Source organism: Aureobasidium subglaciale (genome assembly GCF_000721755.1).
Source record: "Aureobasidium subglaciale EXF-2481 unplaced genomic scaffold scaffold_8, whole genome shotgun sequence".
Taxonomy (NCBI): Eukaryota; Fungi; Ascomycota; class Dothideomycetes; order Dothideales; family Saccotheciaceae; genus Aureobasidium; species Aureobasidium subglaciale.
Genome location: NW_013566987.1, coordinates 43,502 through 59,316, shown reverse-complemented (window position 1 = coordinate 59,316; position 15,815 = coordinate 43,502). Strand labels below are relative to the sequence as shown.

At 51.0% G+C, this 15,815-nt stretch overlaps 6 protein-coding genes across 6 annotated transcripts; 2 read left to right on the top strand and 4 right to left on the bottom strand.

Annotated features, from left to right (window-relative positions):
* The first annotated feature begins 1,890 nt into the window (after positions 1-1,890).
* On the top strand, positions 1,891-4,251 carry AUEXF2481DRAFT_107366 (uncharacterized protein). The gene is made up of 2 exons (XM_013489245.1): positions 1,891-2,744; positions 2,800-4,251. The coding sequence occupies exons 1-2, from the start codon at positions 2,177-2,179 to the stop codon at positions 4,089-4,091; spliced, it is 1,860 nt and encodes a 619-aa protein (XP_013344699.1). The 5' UTR covers positions 1,891-2,176; the 3' UTR covers positions 4,092-4,251.
* Positions 4,252-5,209: 958 nt separating this feature from the next.
* AUEXF2481DRAFT_88082 (uncharacterized protein) lies at positions 5,210-6,014 on the top strand (the record flags this gene model as incomplete). The annotated part of the gene is made up of 3 exons (XM_013489226.1): positions 5,210-5,498; positions 5,580-5,800; positions 5,864-6,014. The coding sequence occupies exons 1-3, from the start codon at positions 5,322-5,324 to the stop codon at positions 6,012-6,014; spliced, it is 549 nt and encodes a 182-aa protein (XP_013344680.1). The 5' UTR covers positions 5,210-5,321.
* A 200-nt stretch (positions 6,015-6,214) lies between these two features.
* On the bottom strand, positions 6,215-7,460 carry AUEXF2481DRAFT_28647 (glycoside hydrolase family 10 protein; the record flags this gene model as incomplete). The annotated part of the gene is made up of 4 exons (XM_013489024.1): positions 6,215-6,352; positions 6,403-6,869; positions 6,923-7,338; positions 7,396-7,460. 4 exons carry the CDS (start codon positions 7,458-7,460, stop codon positions 6,215-6,217), a joined length of 1,086 nt encoding a protein of 361 aa, XP_013344478.1.
* Positions 7,461-9,452: 1,992 nt separating this feature from the next.
* Positions 9,453-11,086, bottom strand: AUEXF2481DRAFT_653028 (uncharacterized protein). Its single transcript, XM_013489244.1, has 6 exons — positions 10,678-11,086; positions 10,436-10,615; positions 10,167-10,381; positions 9,992-10,117; positions 9,734-9,934; positions 9,453-9,675 (listed from the first exon to the last, which is right to left on the bottom strand). Exons 1-6 carry the CDS (start codon positions 10,897-10,899, stop codon positions 9,594-9,596), a joined length of 1,026 nt encoding a protein of 341 aa, XP_013344698.1. The 5' UTR covers positions 10,900-11,086; the 3' UTR covers positions 9,453-9,593.
* Positions 11,087-11,887: 801 nt separating this feature from the next.
* On the bottom strand, positions 11,888-13,818 carry AUEXF2481DRAFT_64708 (uncharacterized protein; the record flags this gene model as incomplete). The annotated part of the gene is made up of 4 exons (XM_013489188.1): positions 11,888-12,819; positions 12,851-13,223; positions 13,284-13,554; positions 13,607-13,818. The coding sequence occupies 4 exons, from the start codon at positions 13,816-13,818 to the stop codon at positions 11,888-11,890; spliced, it is 1,788 nt and encodes a 595-aa protein (XP_013344642.1).
* A 526-nt stretch (positions 13,819-14,344) lies between these two features.
* AUEXF2481DRAFT_38989 (uncharacterized protein) lies at positions 14,345-15,682 on the bottom strand. Its single transcript, XM_013489079.1, has one exon. It carries the CDS (start codon positions 15,373-15,375, stop codon positions 14,698-14,700), a length of 678 nt encoding a protein of 225 aa, XP_013344533.1. The 5' UTR covers positions 15,376-15,682; the 3' UTR covers positions 14,345-14,697.
* Between the last annotated feature and the right edge of the window lie 133 nt (positions 15,683-15,815).

The window sequence follows — 15,815 nt, the reverse complement described above, 5'->3', positions numbered from 1 at the left end:
ATTCAACAACGAGTAGTGGGGGGGCTTGGGGCATATGAGCTCCTTGGCCAAGGACCTCGGGAGTCGCTCAGAGACCAGAAGGACATTGGAAGTTGACATAAGCTTTCATGGCTATATCCTCGAAGGATGTGCCAACCCAAGGAGGAAGGAGGTTAAGTTACGGAGAAATTACTCCGAGATGAGTAGGTTCAGAGCAGGCCTACCCGGGTGGAGATTGTTGTTGTTGTTGCTTATCGTGAAGTCGACAGCGAGTTGGGTGGTTGCCGCTGCTCACGAGTTAGTTCCCCAGATACTGAACAGTCAAACTTGACGGTCTCAAGTCTTTGATCGTATGGAAGGACAAGCTTCCATCTCCAGCCCTGTCCAAGCATTGAGGCGCCGTGAGGGGTAGAGCGAAACCATTACGCCAGACCGCTTCAGACGCACGCGAGTAATCACATCAACTCCGCATGAGACCGCGTGATGTTGTTTTGACTCGCGAAGCTGCAGCTCGACGTTGATCCACGATTCTGGAATGTATGACGGGCCGTCATCCGAGAGACACATCAGGGTCAATTGCCAATTGACCAAATGTGATGTCGCTTGGTGGTTCGCATGATGTGCGCAGAATCCCTATCTCCCCTATAACTGCTTTGAGACAGATGTGCGAAGTGACCTTGATAGGGAAATGCCAAATCAACCCGGATGTGAGTGGAAGTGGCAAAGACTGGTTCAAGATACACCAAGCATGAGCGGGTCGTGCATGGCATGCCTTTTCCAGAAACAAGTCGTGATAGTAAGGTTGCATCGCAGGAACGCCTGGTCGACTCACGACCCCGCTAATCTGATGTAACTGACAACGAGCTTCACGGACACTGGTGGACTGCTGCCGTTCCGCTCTGCGGCTCTGTCCAAGATAGCGGCAAATGTATCATCCACTACCTCTTGTTGGTACTTACGGTCGATGATCTCCCAATAGCCTTGTCGAAGGATTCCCTGTGGCGATGATAAGCTTCGGTATAAGCGATGCTTCATGCAGCTTGTCGAACAAGCCAAACAGCAACGTCTCGCCCCTTCCCTTCCGCTCATGCCGCCGCCACGGTTACTCTTGCTGTATGCACGAACTCATCATCAAGCAGGCATCTCGAAGGAACAAGGAACAAGCGACCTTGCATGCTACTAGAATGAGGCGCACAAGGATCAATAACGTGTGCTAATTTCGACCAGTCAAACGTAGCCTATTGTCATAGTGGTAGTGGCTTGGCGGGCGAGATAGTCGGCCAGCCCGCCGATTGGCTACTCCACGATCGCCTCCGCGTTGATTCGAAGGAAAGAGTTTCGTTGACAAGCGGTTTCCCTTTTCCTCGACACCAGCCTTGTGATCGCGTGCTTCGGTTATCTCCTCTTTTTCGTGTCCACACGCGACATTTCCACATTCACCCGTGGCCCCATCCTGGAGTGGTGGTGGTCATTGCTGGTGTTCCAAACCTTCCCTGACTTCGTTCCTGCGAGTGACAAGCCATGTGATTCAGGCTTGTCGTTGTTGTTGGGTAAGGCCAAGGAGCACGCTATCGCAATGCGCCGAGTTGTATTAGCAGTAGATCAATCGCTGGCGCGCATGTACGGCCTTCCTTCGCGCATGGCTAATAAACAAAAATATCCAAAGTCTATGATTCCTGTCAAATTGCGTGATAAGCTCAACCAAGACTGATGCAGAGACAGAAGGACAAGAATTGGCTTGGTTTGGCGACGTCTTTACTTTGCTTATCACAAAAGTTTGGCGAAGCTTGGGGAATGCCCAGGTCTGGACTTGTCTCAACGTGTGCTAGCTTTTTGCGGCAGGTGAGCGACACCCGGCAACATTCCGTACTCGACCGAGTCGCGCCGTGTTCCTTACTATTCGGCGGCGAAAGAGATTCGAGGCTCGAACGGCGGCCGATTTTGTTGACCTGCCTGTTGTAGAATGGACTAGGAATTGCCTCTTCCAACCCTACCTCGGATCCCACGATGATCTTTGCCTTATCTCCCGCCCATGTTGTTGCACCCGGCATTCGCCTGCAGGGTCAATGCTCAAGTGAAGGCCCCCGGGGTTGCATCCAATTGTGAGAGTGAGGATAGGTATATGAGGTGAAGCCGTCCCTCTTCGGGCGCGCTTTCCTTTCTGTTCAGCCGTTTCCCCTGCGACCTACACATCAACATGGCCGACCAAATATCACCAGAGCGCTCGTTCGACGAGAAGCACCCTTACACATCTGGTTCTGAGCCTGCCCATGCTCCTGGTCTTACCACCGAGGATTATGAGGGCAAGCCTACCGAGGAGGAGCGCAAGACTTTGCGCCGTATCCCTGGTTCCCTCCCCACTGTCGCATACATGATCTGTATCGTCGAGTTCTGTGAGCGCGCTTCCTACTATGGTTGCCAGCCTCTTTTCAGCAACTTCGTCAACCGTCCTATGCCTGTTGGTGGTAACGGATATGGTGCTCCCGCTCAGGGCACTCAGCAGACTGCTGGTGCTCTCGGTATGGGTACAGTCAAGGCCAACGCTGTCTCTCAGTCGTTCTCTCTTCTCTGTTACGCCCTTCCTCTCTTCTTTGGTTACCTCGCCGATGCAAAGACTGGTCGCTACAAGCTCATCTGCTGGGGTGTGCTACTCTTCGGTCTTGCTCACGTTCTCCTGGTTGGCGCTTCCGCTCCCAGTCTTCTTGCCAGCGGTGCTGCCAAGGGTCCCTTCTTTGTCTCCGTTTACTTGCTGGCCGTCGGATCTGGTATGTCCAACCAATTCCCCTGTAATAATGCGCAAATTATTAATATCATTTCCAGGTATCTTCAAGCCTAATGTTTCTCCTCTCCTTCTTGATCAGATGCCTGAGACCGTTCCCGTTGTCACCACCACCAAGAAGGGTGAAAGAGTCATCATTGATCCCGAGGCCTCAACTGAGCGTGCTATGCTCTGGTTTTACCTTCTGATCAACATTGGCGGTTTTATGGGTGTTGCTACCGCTTACTGTGAGAAGTACGTCGGCTGGTGGTTGGCATACCTCATTCCCCTCATCCTCTACATTCCTCTTCCCGCCCTCCTTTGGTTCCTCCGCAAGCGCCTTGTGCTTCACCCACCCGGTGGCTCGGATCTCCCCAACGTCTTCAAGGTTCTCAGCATCTGCTTCCGCGCTGGTGGTGTCAAGAGAATCGGTCGTCACGGTTTCTGGGAGCCTGCTAAGCCTTCTGTCATCGCTGCCAAGGGTACCGGTTACTCCACTTGCTGGGACGACCAGTTCGTCGAGGATGTTCGCCGTACGTTCCAGGCCACTGGTATCTTCTGTTTCTTCCCCATCCAGTACCTCAATGACAACGGTATCGGTTCCGCTGCCTCTTACCTGACCACTATGCTTACCACCAACGGTGTCCCCAATGACGTTATCTCCAACTTCAACTCTCTCTCCATCATCCTGATGGCTCCCGTTCTCAACTACGGTCTCTACCCTCTTCTTCGCAAGTGGCATATCCGCTACGGACCCGTTGCTCGTATGACCACTGGTCTTGCTCTTTCGACTCTTGGTGGCATCGGTTACACTGTCTTGAACTCCTACGCCTACAAGCTTGGACCCTGCGGCAAGTTCGGTTCCAGTGAGACCTGTGTTGACGCCGACGGTGTGTCCCTCGTCGCTCCCATCACCATCTGGTGGGTCGCCATCCCTTACGCCATTGGTGGTATCTCCGAGTTGTTCATCAATGTTCCCGCTTACGGTATTGCTTACTCGCGTGCACCCCCAAACATGCGTGGTCTCGTCTCCGCCATCAACCTCTTCTCCACTGCCATCGCCTACCTCATCGGTCTTGCCTGCTCAGCCGTCATTAAGGATCCCTACCTCACCTGGGACTTTGGTGGTTGCGCCATTGCCGGCGGTATCCTCACTGTCATCTTCTGGTTCCTGTTTAAGCACATCGATGATGAGGAGTACACCCTTTCTCAGCGTGATGACCACCACGTTACCCAGCAAGGTCATGACCCCACCATGGATGGCCACAATGACCATAACCCTGTCATTGGCACCGACCCTGACAAGGTTTACAAGTACGAAAAGGCCGGCGAGCCTGTTCCTATTGCTCACTAAGCGTGTTCGACAAAAAAAGTCTCCTCTTTCACAAATGTTCATAGAAACATCTCTTTTTCTTTTAGCTTAGATGATGATGAATGACTTCCTATCACGCATAATATGATGCGGAGGAATGTCTACCTTTAATGAATAAGCTAGAAGCTTTATTTTCCACATCAAGTCTTTTCGATCTTTTCAAGAATAGTTGATCATCAGGTGTGACTTTGTTTGGATTGTGCTTTTGGTCATCTAGGTGCCTGCGTGCGGGTTTGCAAGCGCGAAATCAAACCTGTGGTCATGCCGCTCGAGTCTTATGGGGTAGAGATGATAGTCTGACCATTCGGAGAAATACGCAACAGCAGGTTGTATAGTGTAATGGTTAGCACCTCGGATTCTGATTCCGGTAATCCCAGTTCGATCCCGGGTACGACCTCATCTTTTGTTTTGTCTACGACACCCATCCCTCAGAGTTCGCCAGAAAAATCGCGGATCTGGTGCAAGGCAGCAAAGATCATCTTTTTGGCAAGTGCTATGGGCTGTTAGTTCATGGCTGTGCTTCGAGTTTTGTAGACTTGGCGTTTGTCTTTTTCACTGGCGGCCGCCCACGCCGGCGTCTTTTCCTGTCATCACGGAAAACACATATCTTTTCGGGAATTCTATTTATGCCAGCTTGCTTTTGTCAAACTGACCTATGTTTCAACCATTGCTGCCTTGCCACTGGTGTCCTTGCTGCATACATGTCGTGTGCTTCAAGGTCTTGCGTGTCTGATGAGGCGCAGATCACAGCGTGTTTTGACATCCATGACCAGCCTATTCCTTTACATGATACGTTTAAGTTCCTTGGATATCTCTGGGCATCTGACGTTCAGATGGCAGCCAAGACACTAAGACTCGCAAGTGATGGGTTGTGTTGCATCAGACCCTTCTGTGCTTGCAGGTGATACGAGAATACGAGGATACGGAGTCGTAGAAACTGGAATACGGAGATACGTATCCGCGTATAGACGTCTCTTGCATAGATGTCGATTGCAGCAAACATCAAAATGTCGAAAGGGAGATGTATATAAGGTAGGCATGTATGCGAGGTAGGAAGACATCATATTCAGTCCCTCTGAGCCTCTCTCTTCAGATATCCACCGCGACATTCATCGACAATCATCCAAGAAACAGCGACCTTGAATCATCAATCAGTGTGCCCACCAACTCATAGCATCCCAAGACGAAGACCCAGACAAGCCAAATCGAACAATGGACAACATCAAGTCTTTCCTCGAGAGCCCCTTCTTCAACACTTCCTTCAAGACTCGCATGCACTACATCCAACTCACCCTCGTCACCCTCATCATAATCCTCACCGGCGTCCGCATCAGTCAAAAGCCTTCTTTCCTCCCCATCACCCGCTCCGATACTATGGCTATCGTCATGGTAAGTCAATCTTTCTCCTTCCGTCAATTAATCTTAAGAGTCAAGAAGAAGGAGAAAGATCACTGACTACGCCGCGAATAGGGCGTCAAGACCATCGTGGTCATAGCCTATCAGCTTCTCACTTCTCACGTAGGAAGCTTGAAGCGCTGGAGGAACACAAAAGTCTATCTCGTGTTGAACTGTCTGGAGGTCATGTTCTGGCTTGCAGTTGTCGTTCTCACCGGTATGGGTATGCAGAGGTTTTGTAAAGGTGCCTATTGCGGCATTAGTGTCGTGATTATTTTGTTGGCTTTGGTCATGACGTGAGTTTTTTCTTTTGATTCAGGTTCTCCATGAGGACGCTTTTGCTGACGGTGATGTGTTAGGTCCTTTTCGTTGTGGGCGGCGGTTACGACGAGAAAGTTGAGGAGGGAGGAGAGGTTTGGTGGGCAGAGTGTGCTGCCGGTGCATCAGACGTCTATGGGAGAGGGTATTACTACGAAGCCTGCTGCGGCTTACACGACTTACAGGGTCTAGATTGCTCTTTTGGGAAGATGGACCTTCTTGCACTCCTGAGCATGGACATGGCTGATGGGAAGGGATTGGAACATAGATCATAGAGAACGAAGACTGATAGATCGATACAGATTTGAATGTTTGACAACAATTCTTTCCATTTGCGATTCGCTTTCTCCTACCCTCAATCGTAGGTCGTGGCGGAAGAAGTCAAACGGCGCTCAAGACTTGTCAAACTTCTGAATTCTCTTGAGCATAGAATCATAAGCAGGCTTCTTGTTGAACTGCTCATCCCAGAGCAAAGCCGCGCCCTCAGTTTTGAAAACACCAGGAATCCAAGAGTACTTGTCGGAAACACCCTATCACTGTCAGTACACATTGCTAGATTGTAATCGAGGACCAAGCTTACCCAAATAGTGATACCAACACAGCTCTTGACATTGATGCAGGATTGAGTGACTCTGGCATAAGCATCCGCCTGTGCCTTCAGCTTCTCCTTCGTCACCGGAGTCGTAAATCTGACATCCAACTCAGTGTATGCAACCTCAACACCGAGATCAGCATATAATCTCAATACTCTGGTCAAGGTATCGGTATCAGGAGTAACACCACCACCACTGGAAGCCGTAGACTCGGAAGTCAAATGTGCCTGCAGACCCACACCATCGATCTGAACACCGTAGCTTTGGACGAGTTTGAGGATTCTCTGTGCGCCCAGGGCTTTGGCGCTTCCGTATTCAAGGTTGTAGTCGTTGTAGTAGAGTTTTGTCTTTGAGCCGGCGTACTTGGCGGCGAGGCGGAAGGAGATGGGGATGAATGCCTCTCCGATGGTCTTGTAGAAGACCGAGTTTCTGTAAGTGCCATCTTCTTCGAGTGCTGTGGACGTGTCAGAACTGTGTGATTGATGCTTATCACGAGTTGAAACTCACCTTCATTGACCACATCCCAGTGGGTGCACTTATTCTTATAGCGACCGGCAACATTCTTGATGTGATTCTCCATGATGGAAATCAAAGTCTTGTTGTCAAAGTTACCCTCACTAACCCAGGCGGGCAATTGAGAATGCCAGACCAGAGTGTGACATCTGACTTCCTTCTTGTACTTGTCTGCAAAGTCTATGATGGCGTCGGCACCGGCAAAGGTGAAATTATTGCGACTGGGCTCTGTAGACTCCCATTTCATGGCGTTCTCGGGAGTGATGGAGTTGAAGTCCGTGGGAGACTTGATGATGCCTTGTTCAACGGAGTCATCGCGAATGGTCAGGGCTGTGCCGATGTATTGGCGTCCTTTGGAGGTCCAGGATTGAGCGAGTCCTTTGTCCTTGGAAAGGGTGCGAGCGTCGAGGCTGAAGAATACATTGTCAGTCACAAAGTTGTGAACAACGACCGACAGATGATCTTACTCGACAGGAGTGGCTGCACTGAGGCCGATCAGGGCTAAAGCCGCAGTGATGCTGGGGAGATGCATGTCGTCGAGAAGATCAGACGAGCCCTCGTATTAATGAGAAGATCTGCTGTTGTAAATCCCAATATGCGGAGAGCAGAAGACCTTTTGTATCTCTCCGGATGAAGCACCAGCCTGGTTCAGATCACCATTGTGCCTACCTCCTCCTCAAGATAAATTATCCGCCTACCAGCCGCAGTGAACGATGCATACCGCAAGCGATATTTCCCTACAAGCGCACACTCTGCGTATTTCCAAGCCGGCTATACAGTTTATCAAAGGCTAGACCTCCCCTAAACGACCAGCTCCCCGCATACATTCAGACTGTGGGGATTCATGTTCCCCCCTGGGGTAAATTACTTGCCCCTCGCTAGTCAACCTTGATGGACTGCTCATTCGCGGACTTCGTCTTCGTGGCGTTTGTCGTTATGAGACGGAAGTTGGACTTGCGGCATCGCCAAGGAGGGTAAAGTCGTGGATATATGCTTGCCCAGCAAAGCCAAGCCCTGTATAGGCTGTAGCAAGCATCATCTGCTCTGCGGTATACCGGGCGGAAGGCTCAAAGGACCCACGATGCCGCCAGGGAGTAAAGCTTGATCATGATTTCATGGTGAGTGGATGTTCAGGTTTGTGACGGGGCTGTGTTTGTTCAGCGGAGTGGTCAGGTATCGTAGACGTCTTCGGACCGAGGCATAGCGGGAGATCTTGACATGGCGCGTGAGCAGCAGCGGCTATGCGACATGTTACCGCAATAGATTGATAAATCTTGACCAAGCTCATCTGCGGCTGTTCGAGCGGCAGCTGGGTAGCTGAAATCCATGCATGAGGCAAGTGATCTGACGTCCCAAAACCACCGCGTCGCGTCGTCGGAGTTTGCCCTCCGCGCTTTTCCAGATGCTGACAACAACGTCTGGTTGACTCGTTCCTCCAGGTCGCATGAACCTGAGTAAAATACACGCGAGTTCGTGCTGATCCTGATCGCTTATGATAACACATCGAAGACTTGTGCAGGAAAAAGCCTTCGATTGTGTTTCCCAGAGTTGTCCTAGGACTGTGCTGCCCTCATGGCATGTGCATTGAGAGAGGTGAATTCAAGCCGAAACTACAATTTGCGGACAAGCGCATGATTGCGACACCAGGTAGAACTGTCAATCGTCTTACAGGAATGAAACATACCACTGTGTGCATATTTGAGGTAATTACTGTCGTGCTTACGTCGAGATGGAAAGATATCCACCAGACCAGGGTCAACCTGTCAGCGAAGTTGCTCGGGTGAGTGTCTACCGAGATAGCAGGCTGCCTTTTGTGACTGTCGAAACATACCAAGGGCGAGACTTTGCCGCAAGGAGATGTACAAGCTCGCGACAGAAAATCATCAACAACAACATAGCGAACATCATTTGTCTCGATTCTAGCACTGTACGCCCGAGAGAATCGACCAAGTACTTCATCCTGCAGTTCTTGGGAGCTCCATGGGACGTGATTCAATGTTTCTGACCTCGCTAGTGCCTTGTTACCCCCAACGTTTTGGCGGCACAATAATCCTTTCAATTCTCTTTCCTGCTCTATCCACTTAGTAGAGTTGCTCTACATCTTTCGGCTATCTCAGATACTCATCCTTTAGCTTTCTAACTGACACTCCTCTTATTGCTATTTCAAGTCGTCCCAATGTCCTCACTCTTCTCATACGTTCGACAGAGACAACACTGGGGATTTGTGGTGTATCGCACGGACTATTCTTCCGAGGAAGACTGGGCACAATTCAAAGTCATGCTTGACACTTGGACTATGTTAATGATCAAGAATAAACCAGCAGAAGAAGCTAACTTAGTCGTTGGCTTTGCTGAGGTTCAAACACAGCGATGGAGAGAATAGTTGTGGAAGCAAAACATTACTAGATCTGGGGAACTTGTCTCTAGCAGTAAACTCTGTTTCATGATTCAACAATTCGACATTGACTCTGAACGCGATCCTTGGCTTCAGCTAAAAGATACAGATATCCGCGGACATTCTATTTATGCAGACTTGTATACCTACGGTCCGCTGGTGTCTGATCTCTTAGTTGCCGCATGAGCCTGTTAATCTTGTTGAAATCGATATCTTCCTACAGGCGACCTCCAGATCTTACGTGAAGGCCGACCTCGTGACTAGATGGATTCAAGAGGATTGGCAGACACCACCTACGCACTTGTTCGGCAGCTGGCAAGGACTAGAAGCACTGCAGCTCCATCCGGTACAACTAGACAATGATCAGCGATGATGTTCAACCGCAGAGGTTGTACAGACACAAGACTTACCCCCAATTGCACGCAGCATTTTTGCAAACGCCTTCAGGGCTCAAACATGTCAGACCTGCATTGCAAGCCGTGGAGGCACCGCAGGAAGAGCCTTCACATCCGGCGCAGGCGCTGGGAGTGGCGGAGGCTCTGCAGTAGTTGTTGACACACACGTTGGGCGACTGACAAGGAACAGATGCGCCGCAATCCCAACCTAGGCATCTGGTATATCTTGTCAGCAAAAGAATTGACTTGTCGTGGCAAATCCCTGATGCTTACCCCCAGGAGCACGTCGGTGCCGAAGTTGGCACGGTTGTGGTGGCAGCACTGCTTCTGCAATATCCGCTGACGCATACATTGGGAGATTGACAGGGAACTGTGGCACTGCAGTCCCATCCGAGACATCTGATCGTTATCAGTATGAGCTGTTGTGGCAGAGATGTTCTTCACTCACCCCCAATCGCATGTCTTCGCTGGAGAAGTTGATGTCTTTGTCTGTATACCGCCCGTCTTGGTTGGCCAGACAGCACCATCAGCAGTCCACTGAGTGTTTATGTTTCCAGTAAGAACCCATTGCACAGGGTTGATGACGAGATTCTTGTTGCCATTGGGACTTTTCCCGTAGAGCTCAGACCAGCTATTGAGCATTATATCCAGAGAAGCTTTGGGCTATCATATGGTCAGCATGTCCTCCATGATCGCACTGTCCCTATCACGACTCACGTGTCCCATGCCAGTGACATAGCGAGGGTCAAAAGCGTCAGCGATATACATGAGCTTCTGCTTGCCAGTTGCCGGATCGGTTACTAAAGCTTCCAGACCGCAGTACTTTCTAGTCGCGGTCCTCCAGCCGTTCTGATCAGAGTTGTAGGTTGCATCGTTTGCGCTCATAGCCGTGAAATACTGCGAGAATCATCCATCAACACAATGCATCGCCACATCCAATTCCGGAGCTCAACACGTACCACGGCGATGACAGGGTCGCTATCGGTGTACTTCTTGCCGCACCACCCGGTACCACTTGTGGAGTCTTGAGACGAAGACGCACGGTACCAGGATCCAACACCACTTTGGGTACCTGGGAAGAACGCCGACCCATCTGCAGCGGCAGGGACGGAGACAGGGTAGATGGCTGCTAGTGCGGGTGCTGCAGCCGCCAATGCGGTAAGGAGGTGGAAGAAAGTCATGTTGCACTGTAAGTTGAATGGAAGACCAGAAAACGGATATTGCCTTGATCTTATAAACAACGTGAGGAGCCTGAGCGGGCGGCACGAAAAGCGCTTCGACTCTGCATGAAGGATTCCGATAGTCGCAAGCTTGTGCTCCACAATCACTGCCTCGAATACGAGATGAGTGGTGATGTAGCATCGAAAGGCACAAGCTTCAAGGTCAAAGAGTGAGGCGTCAATTCGATCGCCGTTCCAGAATACCACACAGTGGAGGCACAGGACGTAAAGGTACACTCGTGGTGTGTGTGATGGGTAAATCAAAACATGACAGATGCAGGACTCGTTGAATCTGTGACCAACCCCTAACAGTGCTCTCAGCTCCCGACTTGCCACTGAGCTTGATACATGCGAAGCTGACTGGGCTGCAGAATCTCGATGCAGGTTGCGAATGACTTCAAGTCTCTTGGGCCGCGATCGCGCGGAAGCCTGCCCCCAACCGAGAGCCAGGAGAATTTACGCGTGTGTCCCTATACAAATGTATCCACACCATCTCGCCGGAGTTGATGGTCTGCTTTGGTGCGTGGTATGGCTGGTCTACGGGCAAGGCAGACAGATGCTTGAAGAGCCGAGGGATGCCGAGGAAGGACGTCGGCGTTGTGCTTGGCATGATCAAACACTCCCGCATCAACGCGACGAACTGCCACGGCGGATGACTGCCTCCTCGACGACGACGCGAACGGCGGAGCCACAAACTGGACCACAAGCTTCCGCTCCTGCGACACGCTCAATCAGCTTCGGAATCTGGCATGTGGCACTCAACGCGCCGCTAAGCGTCAGCACAACCGTATCCCCTGTCGTCACGAGCAATATGGACAAAGAGCATGGGCAAAGAGAAACAAGATACATCAATTGCGACGACCTGTGCAAAACTTTCTCCATCTGTTGGCTATTCTACGCGCGTGATCATCTCGAGGCCATCGCTTCCCGTCCCTCTTGCACCTGTTGCTCAGAAGACAACACCCTTGGTCTGCCTGTTTTTGCCGACGTTCAGGTTCTTGATGAAGACAATCCAGATGAGCGACAGGCCCATCAGACCAACACCTGCTGACAGCATTCTCGTCTGGGCATATCCGTACGCCTTCTGGATGCCGATGCGCTCGGGACTGTTGACCGGATATGAGAGCTGGACGGGGAGACTGGCGTAAATGGTTGTAACGTTTGCCTGGGCAGACTCCGGCAGATAGCGCACAAGTCCACCCTCGAACGTGTTGGTCCAAATGGCTCCCGAGATGGTGCTACCAATGGCACCTCCAACGCCACCACTAATGTAAAGCAATGACAAGACAGCGGCGACGTGCTGATGGTCGACTGAAGCAAGAACTGCCAGCTGTACAATAAGAGTAATGATGGCGCCGCCGACCGAGATGAAAATCTCGCACATGACGATGTAGCCGATGTACTGGTTGGGTTGACGGAAGTGGATCATCAGGCCTAGGGCGAAGATATACAACGGGACTGCGATGAACAACAGCCACTTGTAGTGACAAGTCTTGCGGATAAGGTAGCCAACACAGAATAGGAGGAATCCCGAGACAACTGAGAAGGTACTGTTGACGTATCCAGCTTCGGCCACCTCAAGGTTGCTGACGACCTGGAGGAAGGATGTGAAGTACGAGTTCCAGCAGTAGTACGACATTTGGTAGGTCGCATCCAAGAGGCAGGTGAAAACCACAGTGCGGTTGAGGAGATATTCTTTCTTCAAGAACGGAACAGGCGCAAGGTAGATTTCATGGAGAGTGAAGAGGCCCAAGACGACGATACCCACAACGATCATGGCAATGATGTAGTCGGTCTTCCATCCGTTGGGTGCTGAAGTGGCCAGGGTAAATGGCAGCAGGAACACTGTCAGACCACCAGCGAAGAGAACGACACCGAGCACTGATCAAACTTGTCAGCATTCGCAACACACTATTGCATTGATTGGTTTGCAACTCACAATCGAAGTCGACAAGGGCGCGCCAGACTTTGCCAATGGTGAACGGTCCGCTGCTCTCTTTTTTGACAAGGAGTCCTTGCTTCTTGGCCTTGTGTTCGTTGAACTTGAGGACTGTGAACAATGGAGCGCACACGCAGGGAAAGATGATTGCAAATGCTCCGAAGCCCCATCTCCAGTTGACGTTCAACAAAAACCCTTCGGCGGCCTTTGAGCCGGCGAAAGCTGTAATCATGTATGGCGAGGAGGTGAAAGCGAACGCGAGGCCACGATTTCTGAGATTGGTTATGTCGGCAGCGAGTACACAGTAAGTGTAGATAAGACCATTCGTTCCGACGGAATAGAAGCACTGGATTGGGACATGTCAGCGACGCTGGACAAATCGTGCGGCCTCGACTGAACGACTCACCTGTGCAGCGCAGAAAGTCTCAAGATTGTGTGAGACGGCCATCAAGACCATGCCGAGGGTGGTGAAGAAAACCATGAGGGCGAAACCTTCGGCTCTACCCCAAACATCCAAGAGTTTGGCCATTGGGATGTATACTGCAGATGTCATGGCTCCGGCAACAATGTCGATGACAGGGATGAGCGAGTGCGACGAGAAGTCACTGGTCACATAAGGGATCAAACTGTACAAGATCGAACCACGGAAGCCATTGGCAAGGGAGAGGACCCAGATGCTATTTGTGTCAGTGAGACGATCGTGGAGTATGATCTGTCGCAGAGACTTACAGGACCAACAGCGTGATGAGGGAAGTCTTTGACCAGGCAAGAGTAGTTGCCTGGATGTTCTGAACACCACGCTGGGCTTCATCGATCTGTGCAGCCTTCTCGCTGGAGTGGCTGGCTGGGTATCCTGCGCCAGTGCCGTCACCCTTGGGAGTCTCAGTGTTCGAGTCGACATGAGTTTCCGACTCAGTGTCGCTCTCATTGGGGTCACCCATGACGAAGTTGCGTAGCTTGGTCGCGATCGACATGACTGCAGACTGATGCTGATGCAAAAAGAAGATAGATAGATAGATAAGATAATCAGGAAAGATGTCGAGAAGAAACAAGCAGATCCAAAGTCCTCATATATTCGAACATCCACCCGATTTGTGGGGCTCAATACCGCCCCTCCACAGCTATCCCAAGGACAAAGGAAAAAAACTTTTATGTCTGGAACAAACCGGAACCACTTGCGCGAGATTCGATATCGGAGGCTGGAACAAGTTACATTCTGCGCGAGAATCAGCTCACGGAGGCGGAATGGGGGGAAGGATCACTGCAGATGAACGGCGCAGACCCATATCTTCATCTAATCTGATTTGCGCATGGGCGACAAGATCATCTAACTTGAGCCAAATCAGGAACATAGGCGCGATCTGAGTCGTTGACTACCAGGGCGCACACTCTACCAAGTCGCGGCTAACGCCTCGTTCTGCAGACAATGGTGCGCACTAGAGAAAGCGTCTACTTGGCGCAGAAATACCAAGACTCCAAGAGACGGTAGAAGGATTACTGAGACTATTGAGCCCCAGCGTGATCCGGTTGATTGATTAGATGCCAGCTAAAACTAGGACGCTTGGACTCACTGATGATCCGAATGATTGATTAGATCCTGCTATACTGGCGCATTGAACCGAGATGGAGGCGGAGGATGAACGTTGGATGGGGCACACTAACGAAGCGGGAACTTGGCAAATCCTTCTACCGAGAACGACGTTGACTACAATCCTTCGACCCTGAGCTACGACACATCCCCAAGCTACCTATGCCCCAGCAGCGCGGTGATCCCAAGGAACCGATTCCTGGCCAGAAGATTTGAATACTCAGTGAGCACTTTACACAGTAACGCCAAGTGGCATCGCCAATGCAGCTCGTTTCCCATCTGTTTGTGTGTTGTCAAGCGACGATGCACCTTGCCGCCAAGGCTGTAGCACTGTCTTTCTCTGCAGGGACATCCATTCATCCAAAGTGATACGATATTCGACCTCGCCTTCCTCAATCCCGGCTGGTGGAGTGTCGTACACGTTGAAAAACGTGCGAACCAATTTCATCCCGCAAGCAGACATGGTCGCTCTCGACCCGGTATTGACCGTCATGGTGTCGCCGAAAACTTCCTTGATGCCCAGGTCTTGGAAACCGTGTCTGATCAGCTCGCGTGAAGCCTCTTTTGCAAATCCTTGGCCCCAGAATTTCGGCAGGATGCGCAGGCCGAATTCAGCTCTTTCGAGGTTGATCTTTGGTGGTGTGTCTTCGCTTTGATGTGGGCAGAGGACCCACCAGCCAACACACTCATCATTGTGGTATCCGACCCAGCAGCCGGATCCACTGCCGGATGATGCTGTGTCGAGGAGAAGCTTGTGGACAATGGCAGAGTCTTCAGCACTGAGTGGTTTTCCATAACCGATATGCTTCATGACTTCGGCGTCAGAGTCGAGCTGAAACAAAAAGTCCTTGTGCTCGGGCGCGAGAGGGCGCAGAACAAGACGCGCAGTGGTGAGAATTGTTTGGCTCATGATTTCTGACTAGAAAAACGATGATATAGATGGACCAAAATGGCTGCTGACGTTCTTCAGCTGTGCTGCACAAGCACACCTTTATATCCTGTCTTGTATTCTCCTTCTTCAATGGTCTTGGCCAGTGTTGCTTCCACCCTTTACCAGCACCAACAGGCCGACGAAACGCGCCGTTCAGGATCGCAATGTCTGTACATGCGATCGGCATTGTGGGGACTATACTACATCGCTGCAGCAAGTATGCACCGCCTGACTGATATTGCTCACAGACATGATGGGTCACTTGGCAGACACTCCTACATCGGCCTTTACCGTCATTCATGTTTGCTGGCATGTAAAAGACTTGGCTGCGCATCTGGTGCTCATCTTATCTGATCCCAACCTCTTGTTCGTCTTTCGGCCGAGTGTGCTTGCCGATCTCTCGGTCAAATTTCTCGAAC